At 44.6% G+C, this 13983-nt stretch overlaps 1 protein-coding gene across 1 annotated transcript; it reads left to right on the plus strand.

The window, feature by feature from the left end:
* Positions 1-8931: 8931 nt before the first annotated feature.
* Positions 8932-13596, plus strand: ckma (creatine kinase, muscle a). The gene is made up of 8 exons (XM_083647527.1): positions 8932-9009; positions 10376-10584; positions 10827-10981; positions 11326-11458; positions 11816-11987; positions 12320-12443; positions 12559-12748; positions 13124-13596. Exons 2-8 carry the CDS (start codon positions 10392-10394, stop codon positions 13300-13302), a joined length of 1146 nt encoding a protein of 381 aa, XP_083503653.1. The 5' UTR covers positions 8932-9009; positions 10376-10391; the 3' UTR covers positions 13303-13596.
* The last annotated feature ends 387 nt before the right edge of the window (positions 13597-13983 follow it).

The raw sequence follows: 13983 nt of genomic DNA on the forward strand, positions 1-13983 counted from the left end.
AATGCCTCTCTGAGGCCAGGGCCAGACTGAGGTGGATTGTGAATTTGTGGAACAATGCCGCCCCCGTCTGGTGGAGTCAGGCTATCTAATCAAGGCACTGGCAATTGAATTGGAGTTGGTCCCCGGGCGCTGCACTGCGGCTGCATTGTGCTGTAGCCATGCACTTCCCCCACACTTCCCCCACATAGCCATGCACTTCCCCCACACCAGGTGATAGGCCCTTATAGCACACACTTATAGCACAGTTGGCACCTGTCGTCTACCCGTTTGCCCCAGTGCATTGTGGGTTTTTACATATTACCCAGTGTGTGTTTTCAGGGTGACCCCTGGCTCCCGGGCGATCCATGAGCTGATCCACTCAAGTGGCGAGGCCCTCCCTGCCTGGAGGAGGGATGATGTGATAATTGGCCCCACTGAATCCCCTCTAATAATATAACTGAAAACGTAGTTCAGGGTTAAGACAGGCCAGAGGCACCACACACTTAATGAGCACCACTTAAAACTAGAGCCCGACTGATATATCGCTCCCCCGATATCATCGGCCGATAACCGATATATCGGTATCGGCCGATATGTTGGCCGATATTGCAGATATTTTTTATTTATTTTATTTATTTATTTTTATTTATATTTATTTTTATTTTGTATTTTTTTTAAGTGATAGACATGTGTATATCTGATCTTTTTTCTTAACTCAAATTATATTTTATATTTGTTCCATTTGTGTCTTTGTATTTCTAGTCATTTATAATAATTATTCAATTCCCAGTGAAGTTTACTGTTTCATTGCATTGATGTCATTTTGGACAATAAAGTTGATTGATAAGCTGTAAAATATCCTGCCTACATTACATAGTATCTCTCAAGTCATGTCAAGTTGTATCTTTGTCAAGTGTTATATTTGAGGGATCATTGCAATTTTCTTTTAATATGTGTATATATAAGAATATTGGCTGGTATATCGATATCTGACATTTTTTACTCCCCAATATTGGTATCAGCATCTGCCTCAACAATCCAGTATCGGTCGGGCTCTATAACACAGAGCTCCCATTCAAAATAAACCACTCAAGTAACACTGGGCAGTAAGAAATGGTAAAGGAAACCTTGAGCCCGAGGAATGCTGCCATTTACCTCCGGGGAGAAATAAAGTACTCATCATTTTGTTGGGTTGGAGTCAATTTATGACCTGTGTAAGACAGAAGGAGAGGCATTGTCAACCTATAAAGAGAGGCAACATATATACCATACACTATGTATATATATAAAGGTGTGCATATTTTCCCAAGGGATGTGGCACTGAGCATGTGTGAATATACTGTAGGTTCACGTTACACTACATCTATGTTTGCGGTCACATCACATGTTCATTGACCCATAGTGATGCTGCAGGCTTCAGGAATACCTGCTTTACACTGATACATGATACGCTGCTTGTTGGGTTCTCTTAGGTGATAATACGCTGCATGCTTAAATCAACATTTTACAACTAGAGCGCACTGTGTTCTTTTGTTTTGCTCCAGAGCACCGTATGGAGGCTAATAGCAGTGCTGTGACTTACTCCTTAATACTGTAAGCAGGGGTGTGGAGGGCCGACCTACTGTAAGTGTAAACCCACGTAAAATCCCAGTTTACTATGCAAACAAAAAGATGAGTAGAGTTCACTCGTCTTTTTAGCCGGACATACATCTTTACAATGTACTGTGTAGCCCAGGGGTTCCCAAACTTTTCCAACCAAGTACCACTACGTACCAAACCAAATTTCCCAGGGACAACTTCCACTGCGTATACCAACCCCCCATAAAATAAAATTAGCTGTTTTAACCATGCAATAGCAGCAGATGAACTAAATAACAATATAAGGCTACTAGCTGGTTCAAAATGGACACAGACACACACACACACACACACACACACACATACACACGCGCGCGCGCGCGCACACACACACTCACACACCATCATTAGGCTGTGAAAAAGAGGACCCCTTTGAAAAAGTTTTTTTCCCTTGCCAAAATTTAGCCTAAATTTGGAGTGTTATTTAGCTACCTTCCTGACAAGCTAGCATGACATAGTTGGTACAAATCCATTCCTTAAGTCTTCTAGTTTCATATGATACCAGAAACTTCACTCTGGCTTTAAAACTGAGCCTGCTGCAGCCTCTGAAAGTAAATGTTCAAATGGTGATGCTTCTCAAATATCGTGATTTTTTTTTTTTGCAATTCTCTGGTGGACCACCAGGCGGACCACCGTTTGGGAACCAATGGTGTAGCCTACTCATAGTAGACATCATACTAAGTATTGCCAAAGTGATAGGTACAAGAAGATGGGCCCTTTGAACAAAAATCAATAAATGCATGCTTCTCCTCCTCTCAGATTGGTGGTTTTTGCCTCATGGTGATCACCAAGTTTAGATCAAGTTTACCCACATTTTGATTTGACCACCATGACTGGTGTAGCATGATTACACACGCGCACCTGAATTTTCAACTATTTTGTAACTCTCTGTTAACACTAGAAAGACCGCAGTGGTCATTTTGACCTTTTTGAAATGTATATGCGCAATAACTTTGTTGAATTAAAAAAGACAATGCTGCTGGTAGCTGACCTTTCCTAAAAGTGTCCGTATTGTAATTTAAAATAGTTTTTATATGAATTACACAAAAGGCAAAGAAAATATGATCATCTTTACCTAGAAAGACCATAGGCGGTCCATTTTGACCTCACTGAATTTCCCAGGGTTCTAGACCTATTTTTTTGTCTATATTTTCCACCTTTTGGTGTTGTTTTGTCTTTTGAAAATATATCTTAACACAATAAATGCATTCATCTCTCAATTGGGTATTCATCGTGAGAGATTATAGAGTTTGGAATCTAGTGGTCAAAATGACCACTTACGGTCGTTCTAGTAGTTGTGGAATTCTGGTCCTTCTAGGAGTGTTAAAATGGCCTTGAGGGTTTGGCCTGTTAGGAGATGTCTTGTCTGGTCTGAGAAGGGAGATGGACAAAGAACTGACTCGCTGAAATTGAATCAGTGTCCTGGGTGGACGGGGGCTCGCTGTTTCACCGAGCCTGGTATAATTATAGCCTCCCCCTGACCCACACTCTGTACACCCTGCTGGCTCCAGTTTCAATGGGTGCAACAAGTGCTCCACCCTCACCCTTGGGTTTCCCTCTGGAAAAAAAAGCAATCTATGGGCCTGAAAAAAAAATCAGATTATTTGAAGTGAGATTTCACCACAACTAAACGTAGTGTTGGAGTCGAGACCACCTAACCCGAGACCCAGACAAGACCAAGACCGAGGGGGGGCGAGACCGAGACCAAGACCAAGACCAGACAAATGCGTTTTCAAGAGCATTTACCATTTAACCTTTACACCATTGCTCTGCTAACAACAAAATAAATAATTATTTAGGAATTATAGTAAAATATAAATGGCTGTACAGTATATACTCAGTGACAGAATGCAATCCTTTGATCTAAAAACTCTTTAATTCCATATCACTGACCTTCAGAAAGGCTCAACACAGTGGACAGAATGAAGCATAAAAACACCTTCCTGCTGCTAAATTATGATGGACGACATCTCTTGAGCCACCTTGTTGACCTGTGTTGTCTTCCTTTGTGCATGAAAGTGAGGGGAGTGGCTACAGCGTTAGAAGCTTTCAACTTGCAAGGTTATTGGTTGCAATTGGAGGAGGGATTTTTACATCCAATCACAGTAAAAAAAAATATACCCAGGAAAGTAATGATGTCACTGCAGTTGTGGTCTTGGCTGGTCTTGAGATAAAATCCAGAGTCCGGCTTGCCCGAGACCGAGACAAGACCGAGACCGATGGAGGGCGAGTCCGAGACGAGACCGAGACCATCAGAATGTGGTCTTGAGACCAAGACCGGTCTGGAGTACTCCAAGATGCTCCTACATAGTGTATAGTGTACGAGCATGTTCAAAGACAAATAACTGATAGGGTAAAAAAAAAAAAAAAAAAAAAGAAGAAGAGAGAGAGACAGATTTTGTGCTCCAAAGTTTGTAGGCCTACTCTAACAAGATTACATTGGTAGCATACTTTGAAATAAATGTTTTAGAGGAAGCAAAAGCAAAAAACAAACCAATAGATTTCCTTGAACTTCACGTCAAGTCAGTTCTCTAAAGACAGGTGGCAAATTTAATGTGAGAAGCTATAAATATAGTTCTCCATAAAGGTGTTATTTATAGGGTTAAAGTCAGGCACACAATGAAACCTTTCCAATCATTTTCATGTTACCAGATCAAGAATCTTGGCACAGGGTCTTGAAATTGTACATTTTCCCCCATATCCTGACCAACCCTGACCAATCTGACATCTTCTACCCAAACCTAAAGCTCGCGAGTGTATAGCAGCTGCAGCTGGTGCTATTCTGACACAGGTCAGTGCAGTTGACATGGATTCCTTCCCAGGGTCAAGTCGTGTAGGTTTCAGGAAAGGTGTCCTCTAAGGCTGGAAACCAATTCTCACGTCCTCTGTCACATACTCATTGGCGCGGGTAATAGCAGTAGTAATTCTCTCTCAAAACTTGGCATGAAAAAGTCACCACTCTGAAGAAGGCAGGCCTTATACCACAGTGTTTTTGATCTGAGGTTTAGGGGCGTGGCACTTTCTTTCTCATTATTTTTATTTATTTTTTAATAAAAAACACAACATCGCTGTCCAGTAGTGTCCAGGGTGCGAGGTGTGAGTATTTCTGCGGCCTGAGCTGTGAGGTTTCAATATCTTGTGGAGCTTGAGGGGATCCTTGGCAGACGTGAGAAGACGGCTCAGATGCATCATCTCACCGCCCTGTTACATAACTGTTCTAGACTGCTCTGAGTAAAAGCGTCAGCAGCCACTGTATCTGGAGTCGCCTTCTCTCACCCCCCCCCCCCCTCTCTCAGCTAATGCTTAAACTCCTCAGTGAAGCAAAACAAAGGTAGTCCAACCTATTGCTACCATTTTGTTTGAGTCATAACGCTGTCAGAAGGTCATGAGTCTTGCCTATATAGCAGAACGTGTATTCTTCTAGATTGTCTTCTTGATTGCCTGCGCAAAATCCAGGCAATCGTGCTACAATTTAAAGACAAATATAAACAAACTGGGCCTCATGGTCTGATGCTGTATGGGGGCGCAGCAGGCGAGACATGGTAGTAGGAGCCTGGACAGAGACTAATTTGGTAACCTCCCACTTGGAGGGAGACAGGCAGCGGACAGCTGGGTAACAGGAGACGGGGTGTCAGTTCGAGGCAAGGACACAGTGAGAAAAAAAAGAAAGGAAAAAAATAAGAAAATCAACGGTCGCTACTTATTCCTATTAAAAAGTATTCGCTGATGAAGACTGTGGTGCACAGTGAGTTTCAGTAGGCTACTGTTGACAACATGTACTTATTGTAAGTCGCTTTCAATTTGGACAAAGCGTCTCCTAAATGACGTCATGTAATAATGATATAATGCCATCAGCGTGGCACTCCACCCCGACAGCTCCTGACACCGGCGCTGATCGAATGGAAAGGGAGAGAAGAGAGAGACAAAGCACACCGAGAGTAGAGTTGGAGAACATATACCAGTGTGGGTCAGAAGCGTATGTAGTGTTTGGTTGGTGTCTGCGGCGTTGGTGTCTTATATATATGCTGGTTGTACAGTCAGCGTGACATGGGGTGGGAGTCGTGAGTGGACGAAGCAGCTGTCAGTCAGGAGACGAGCCAGGCGGGTGCCAGTTGGCACGGGCAGCCTACAGACAGTCCGGCTCGTCGGGATGCCCCCCTCTTGGCACGGTGACACGGCTCTTATGCATCTACTGGGTATCGTTTAAAAAAGATGACGATACCAGCACCAATAATACCGGCACCCTTACTTCATTCGATACCTTTGTGTAGTATAGCTACACACGACTTTTGAACATTTTGGTGGCATCTTGGCACACTGACTGAACGGTCACCTCCGTTACATACACCACACTGGACTTCACCAGCACAGACTGTCTGGGTTGTAGCTGCTGCGGTAGTGGGCCAATCACATGTCGCATTCAATCAAAGAACGCTTGCGGTGATTGGCTGCGAGCAAAACCATACAAATAGTATTATTTTTGCTACATTCCGTAAGAGAGTGTTGCTTAATTCCATTTTGTCAAAACTAAAGGGTTGTGGCCCTATAAGGGATCATTTGGTCCCAGGCCCGAGCAAGATATGCGGTGGTCCTGTGAAGAGGCTCTGGGTTATGGGCCCTCTGAGCTCTGGGGCCCCTGGGCCTGGGCCCGGTAGGCCCGTTCGGTAATACATCCCTGTTCCCTAGGAGGCCACCATCAAAGAAACAAAACACAAACAATGCTGCAAGTCACATGGGATGGTTGGGGTCCCCTGGACAAAACTCTTAGCTGTTAATGAAACTAAGCAGCTGTGTAGCGTAAGCATGGGCCAAATGGTGCCAGACATTTGAGAACACAATATGAAAGGAGGGACTCTTGTCAGAGATGGCATCATCTTTCATCTTCAACATTCCAGTCCAACCATACATTTGAGTAGTTCCTGAATCACACAGTAGGTGTGTTTCCTGTATAGGTCAGTGAGAGTCAACATGTCATTTCATCAGTATTATGCCCGAAAACAATCATGTACAGCACAGCTCAAAAGCCTGTTTTGGTTCCCTCTTCCTGCAATAAGATTATTTTTTCGACGGCCTTCATTGTTTTTTGGTCTCGTCAATATAGACCCCTTATACGCCTACGTCACAATGACAACAAGCAGCGTCAGATGCGCAAGACGGAGGCAGAAAGACAGACTCCGCGCAGCCCTGTCAAGTAGTTTTCCAGTGGCCCGAAAACTATTCGAGCTAGATACAGTATGTCTTTGTGTTGTGCAGTGCGATGCCAGAATCGGAAAGCTATTGTAGCAGAGTATTCGGGTCCGCCTATTCACACTTGGTTAATAAAATAATAAACGATAGAGCCAGGCTGTAAGGTTATAACAAGCTTTTCCCCACATATCCTGTTCTACGCAACTCGAGGGAACATACACAGCCTCGCACACACGCAATAGAACACAACACAATTCACTGAACAGTCTGTTACACTATCAACAAAGCAAGGACTAAAGTTTTACCGAATCCCGTCAACTCATACTGCTTTTAATGCTAACCGTAGGTGTCTTTGGTTGCAAGCCGAAAGAGGAAATCGTTAAAAATGCCCGACTTTGCAGTGCTCGCTCATTTCATATCAGGTAAACTGTACGTAGTAGGCTGCTAGTAACAGCCACATCGCTCGGTTAGTTAACAACCAAGTAACGTTAAATAATGTCATTATTGAGTTGAACTGATTGGAACGAGGACATCATTAAAAATGCCCGACTTTGTAGTGCTCATTTCATAATCAGGTAAGCTGCCTGAAACTGTAGGCTGCTCAGCCACATCGCTCGGTTAGTTAACGACCAAGTAACGTTACATAATGTCATTATTGAGTTGTGTGCATTATCAACATAACAATATATCTTTGCAAGTTACAGAATAATTATCTACGCTATCCCCAGTTATAAAGGAATGCACGATATGTATTGCCGGCCACTAGGCTTGGCCAATTGACAGCGCCAGTGCGTATGGGTCTGTAAGACATATCCCATTAAACAGCGTTAATTTCGATGCATAACATTGCTTATCACTAGGCGATAAGCTGTGGTAGTAAGCCGAGAACTGCATTTTAAAACTAAAATATAACTGTGTGTTGCAGATGGGCATAGAGCAGTCCTGACAGCGGGGCTTTTACACAGTTCTCACTGTCTGTCAATGCTGGGCTGACGGCTTTTTGCCTACACGATGCGTGCGCAGCTCAATGTTGACAAGCTGTATAAGGGGTCTATACCTCAAAAATGTATTATAATGTCAAAAGTGAGCTTCTAGGAAGCCAATGAGCATAAAGAATGTGGTCTTTGCCCCCTGCCACCTCCAAAGACTGTTAGTATAGTTGGATAGTCGTGTCCTGTACTCATGCTTTCCATGGTTTAAAACGGACTGATCCTCCTTCAGGGGGCCATTACTCTTCATCAAAGAGGTATCTACACTATCAAAGGATTAGCATACTCAACATCCCCTCCCCCCCACGCAGACTGGGACAAGCGGGCTCAGTGGTTAGCACTGTCGCCTCACAGCAATTATGGTTGTGGGTTCCAATCTCCACTCCGGCACCCTTTCTGCGTGGAGTTAGCATGTTCTCGCCGTGTGCTCCGGTTTCCTCCCACCACAGTCCATGCGTCTGTGTAGTATTGTAATGTAATCTACAGTCATTAAGATGTCTAGTATGTAACCTATGTTGTGTGTGTAGATGATGTCGTAGATATGACTCGACTGTGATGATGATGTGAAACCCCCTTGAGACATGCTTGTGATAAGGGGCTATAAAAGCAACTGAACAAGCCTGCCGTTCACACACAAAACAAGACACTCGATTGGCTTCAGATCAAAAGCTTCTTGGTAAAGCGTTGAGCATTAACGCTTAACGCGTGAAGAGAATAGCGACCTTTTCCAACGCTCACGCCTGACCAAGGACCCCTGCTCTCCACGGCATGCTTGGCAAAAGTGTTGCTCAGCTTATTTCAGAGTTACTTTACTCCCGCCCTCACTCCCCCCCCCCCGTGATCCCTCCATCTCATGCTCTCAGCTCCATGCTGGAACTATCTATGGGGCCAGAAGGGTGGGCTGCCCTGCCCGCGGGGGGCTGAGAGGGGTGAGGGGTGAGGGTACAGCTGCAGTCACCCCCCCCCCCCGTCTTGGATGACTGAGATGTTAAATGCAAAAGGCCTTTCGCAAAGTGTTCAGAGTATCAGATATAGGCTGTAGCCAATGAGGGCCGAGCAAGCACTAAAATGGCCCGGCCAATGGCTGTGCGCCTGCCCACTATATAAATGGCAGGCAAAGACCTCCAGAGTCGGGTGACCCCTATTTTGGCTGTGGTGAACAGGATCTGATCCCAAAGGACTGTTACAGTACCTCTTGTTCTTGTTTGGTGTGCAGGTAAAGAAATATATCACTTATTAGTTCGGTGGAGTTAAGGAAGTAGGAGCAGATATTTGATGACCTGCATGGACTTGGAGAAGCATCCAAACTGATATTTTTATGCTGTTTATTTCTGAGGTTTTTGTATCTGGACTCAAATGTCCATGATTCAATAAAAGGAAGAATGCACAACAATTCTGTGGTGTTTCTTCATAGAGTGCATTCTGGAACAGCAATAATAATAATAATAATAATAATAATAATAATAATAATAATAAGAGAGAGCTATTGGTCAAAAGTCATTGAATTAGACTATGCTGACTGATTGTGGATGAACAATACATTTTGGCATAGAAGTAGCTGTGTTGCATTGCTAACTTGTGTGGATGTTCTGTGGATGTTCTTGTTCTCTGCAAGTGACTATCTGACTTATGTAGACAGGTGCTTCCCCGGTTAGAGATACCACAAGTAGATTTGGAAAGAGACTGCCTGGAGGTTCTGAATGTTCACTACTTGATTTGAGCAAGTTAAGATTCACACATAAGATGGCTTTTGGGGCATTCAGGCAGTAGGCCAATAATCAGTTCTTAGCTAAATGACTACTGCACCTTAAATGCATGCTAAATTACATAACACAACATGGCATATAGCCAAATCTGGTATGCGGTCATTTATGATAGATTGCATTTCATATGATGCAAGGAGTACATCAATGCGTCGATGTTGTATTATTGATGTGATCCAACCTCTCCAGACAGCGTTAAAACAAGTTAGAAAGAGAGGTGACATGAATATGCACATGGCTAATGAGATGTAAATGGCTCCTAAATGGTGAACTCCAGCACTGGCACGGAGCGAGGCTGAACTCTCACACAGCTTTGTCAGACTTCTGTCGTACAGCTCGATAATATTTAAAGTGAAAAACGTTCAGCATGGTGGCAACTTGAAGTGGTGTAATGAGCATTTGATCCTATAGGAGGAGAGGAAGCTATAGTGATATAATGGGCGAGGAGATTGTAAGGAAAGGGTGTAGAAGAGTCAGAGGTGGGGGTAGAGGGGTGGGTAGTGTTAAAAATACCCAGCCAATAAGAGCGACTCCCCCCCTAGCTATTTCAACTGGACATTTGATCCATTGGGAATTGACTGACACTTGTTACCAGGTTTCCAATGCCCACACCACTTACATTCTTTGCAGCCGTCTTACAGAGTATCCCTGTCTTACATAATGTAGCCTACCTCTGAAAGCCCAAGACATTTTGTGGGTATTCAGAGTACCTCTACAGCGGCTTCAGCTTCACAGACTCAAAACTAAGGGGTCAATTGGTCTTGAGTGTCCAAACCTTTGGTCAAAGTTCTCTAAATGTGTTCCCCCCTCTCTTTGCAGTGTTGGAAACGCAATCATGCCTTTCGGTAACACCCACAACAACTTCAAGCTCAACTACAAAGTTGAGGAGGAGTTCCCTGACCTGTCCAAGCACAACAACCATATGGCCAAGATCCTGACCAAGGACCTGTATGGCAAGATGAGAGACAAGCAGACCCCGAGTGGCTTCACCATCGATGATGTCATCCAGACTGGAGTTGACAATCCTGGTGAGTCCCACGGAGATGCTTAAAATCAGAAGCGTATGGAGAAGTATCGCCACCTGTGCTGTTCTCCATTTTATGTGGATTTAATACGTTTCATCATATTTTAGTCGCCCCTTTCACTTAAACAACTCCCATGAGAAAATGGCCGTTACTAAAGGTTTGTCACACCACAGAGAAGCTATCCACTTACTGCCCCTACCCTCTCTCTTACATGTCCTTCCGCTCCTCTCTTGTCCTGTCTGCAGGTCACCCCTTCATCATGACCGTTGGCTGCGTTGCTGGTGATGAGGAGTCCTACGAGGTCTTCAAGGATCTGTTCGACCCCATCATCTCCGACCGTCATGGTGGATACAAGCCCACTGACAAGCACAAGACAGACATGAACTTTGAGAACCTGAAGGTGCAGTACACCAACAAAAAACACTATGGTTAAGAAATAACTGGAGCAACTTAGAAACTCACTCATTAAAAAAAAACTCACTCAGAAAGTACTAGAGAGAACACTGAAGCAACCATGGGCCAAGAGTCTGCTGGCTTTCACTCCAACCAAGCATTGTACCAGGCAGGTGATTTCACTGATATCCACTCCTTTACCCAGTGACTGCAGGAAGTCATCAGTGAAATGGTTGGAATGAAATCCTTCAGACTCATGGGCCTCGATGTTAGAGAACCCACGCTATAAAGCATTTTTGACATTCTGCTTTGCCTGTTTCTAATTGCGATTCCGGCTGTTTTATTTTTTAGGGTGGTGACGACCTGGACCCCAACTATGTTCTCTCTAGCCGTGTCCGTACTGGCCGCAGCATCAAGGGATTCACCCTGCCTCCCCACACAAGCCGTGGCGAGCGCAGAAGCATTGAGACGCTGTCCGTTGAGGGTAAGCTTCACTGCTATTAATAGCGTCACTGCTATTAATAGCTTCACTGCTATTAATAGTTAGACAAGTATGTATGCAAAGGGTTGGGCAGTAAGCTGGGGCTACACCAACAAACAATAGGCTATTTGCAAGAAATAGAAAATGTCACTCAAGGACATAAGGCACAATATTCAGCGATTAACCCAACAATGAAACACATGCTCAGCTTATGGGAAAGTTTATGTTAAATACTGTATATACTGTAGGCTTATGTTAGGTAAGAGTGGCATTTGTGCATCGTGGCACCAGAGATCCCACTGGTTTCTGTTGAAGTTTGTATTATGACGTGATCTCCTCAATGTGCCTCTGTCTCCTCAGCTCTGGCCAGCCTGGAGGGTGAGTTCAAGGGAAAGTACTACCCCCTGAAGTCCATGACCGACGCCGAGCAGGATGCGCTGATCAACGATCACTTCCTGTTCGACAAGCCCGTCTCTCCCCTGCTGACCTGCGCTGGTATGGCCCGCGACTGGCCCGACGCCAGGGGCATCTGGTGAGTACCACCCATACTTATCAGCAGGCCAGATGTCAATTCATTTAAAGGAACAGTTCACCCAAAAATGTAAAAAAAAATGTCACAATCGACTTCAGTACAGTACTGAAGTCAATAGTGACTGTTTTCTCTCGAGTTGTGCTGCAACCTCCCTGTCTGTTATATGGACAAACTTCACCTGCCTTTAACTGGGATGAGGCTGAGTAGATGATGACAGAATTATCATTTTTGGGTGAACTGTTCCTTTCACGCCTTTCAAAAGACATTGTATGGATTAGCACCTGTTCACCTATGCTGCTTTATGTTCATCCCTTGCGTCCTTTTCTTCCCAGGCACAACGATGAGAAGTCCTTCCTGGTCTGGGTGAACGAGGAGGATCATCTGCGTGTCATCTCCATGCAGAAAGGCGGCAACATGAGGGAGGTCTTCAGACGTTTCTGTGTCGGCCTGACAAAGGTACAAGTTCTTCAGAGGCCATGATCAGTATTTCTCACATGAAAACAGTGTGGGTACGTGCTGCGTGGATCTCTTGAGGGACCATCCTCTCCCTTTCTCCCCCTTTTCCTGCCAGATTGAGGCGATCTTCAAGAAGCACGAGCACGGCTTCATGTGGAACGAGCACATCGGCTACGTGCTGACCTGCCCATCCAACCTGGGAACCGGCCTGCGTGGTGGTGTCCACGTCAAACTGCCCAAGCTGAGCACACACGCCAAGTTCGAGGAGATCATGACCAGGCTGCGTCTGCAGAAGCGCGGCACAGGTATGCACATACTCTCTCATACGTCAAGTTACACAGCTCTCCATGAGAAGCACATCATCTCTGCAGCATTCAGTGCTCCACATGTTGCTTGTTTCAAAGTACCCCTATTGCCACCGCTTGTCGCAACAGTGTTTTTCTTCAGCTGCTAGTTCAGTGAGTTTTGGCCATAGGGTGATAAGACTAATACCATTGTAATCGGTGGATTCATTTGACATCTTGTTGGACTCTTACTGGTGCAAACAACAAACAAAATCCAAGCATTACCGCGAGCACCGTGGCAGTACTTTTGGTGACAACAAGGTTTTGAATCAGGTAACATCCTTATATAAAGATACAGTCCATCTTGACCTACGTCCCCTTCTGTGGTCTTTCCAGGTGGTGTGGACACCGCCTCCGTGGGTGGAGTGTTCGACATCTCCAACGCCGACCGTCTGGGCTCCTCCGAGGTGGACCAGGTCCAGCTGGTGGTTGATGGTGTCAAGCTGATGGTGGAGATGGAGAAGAAGCTGGAGAAGGGAGAGGCCATCGACGGCATGATCCCTGCCCAGAAGTAAAGAGGGACGATGTGTTGTTTTTCTATTGACCATTCATGTGCAATCGAGCCGACTGACGGGCGGGCAGAGGAAACTGCCGCTCACCTAGAGACTCTTGACTCTGCAATTTCCAGCATTTTTCTCTGTCCATTGTTCCTTTTTTTCACGTTCTCCTATTCTGGTCGGTAACATCCTGGGATCAGCCTCCACTGAGCCAGGCTCGCCTGGCAGACGTGGCTTCACCTACTTTTTGTTGTAAAAAGTAATCATTATTGAAACTGTTAATAATGTTCAATAAAAATTGCCAAATGAAACAACTATACAAATCCATTGCAGTCGTTTGTGTTGCAGCAATGATAAAAGTGTAAGAACATGGCCATCTGCCATTCATAAACACCAAAGTGTACTTTACAAGTGTACTTGACACACATCAGTAGACAACTTGTCAAGTGCTTAAAGGCCCATTCACACTTATCACTTATAACACCATAACTATAACAGCTAGAATTGGTAGCAGAATGGCTCAAACGTTCTCGTCCATCATTGAACATTAAGAAAACTGTGTCAATATGCTTCTTGTCCAGGAGACGGTCCTCACCAGATGAAGCGAATAAGTTAAATCTAAAAATCAATGGTCAATCTATTGACCAGGTATTTGAGGTTAAATATCTTGGCCTGATGTTAGACACTCATCTAAAATTT

This window comes from Poromitra crassiceps (assembly GCF_964638095.1).
Source record: "Poromitra crassiceps genome assembly, chromosome: 1".
Lineage (NCBI taxonomy): Eukaryota > Metazoa > Chordata > Actinopteri > Beryciformes > Melamphaidae > Poromitra > Poromitra crassiceps.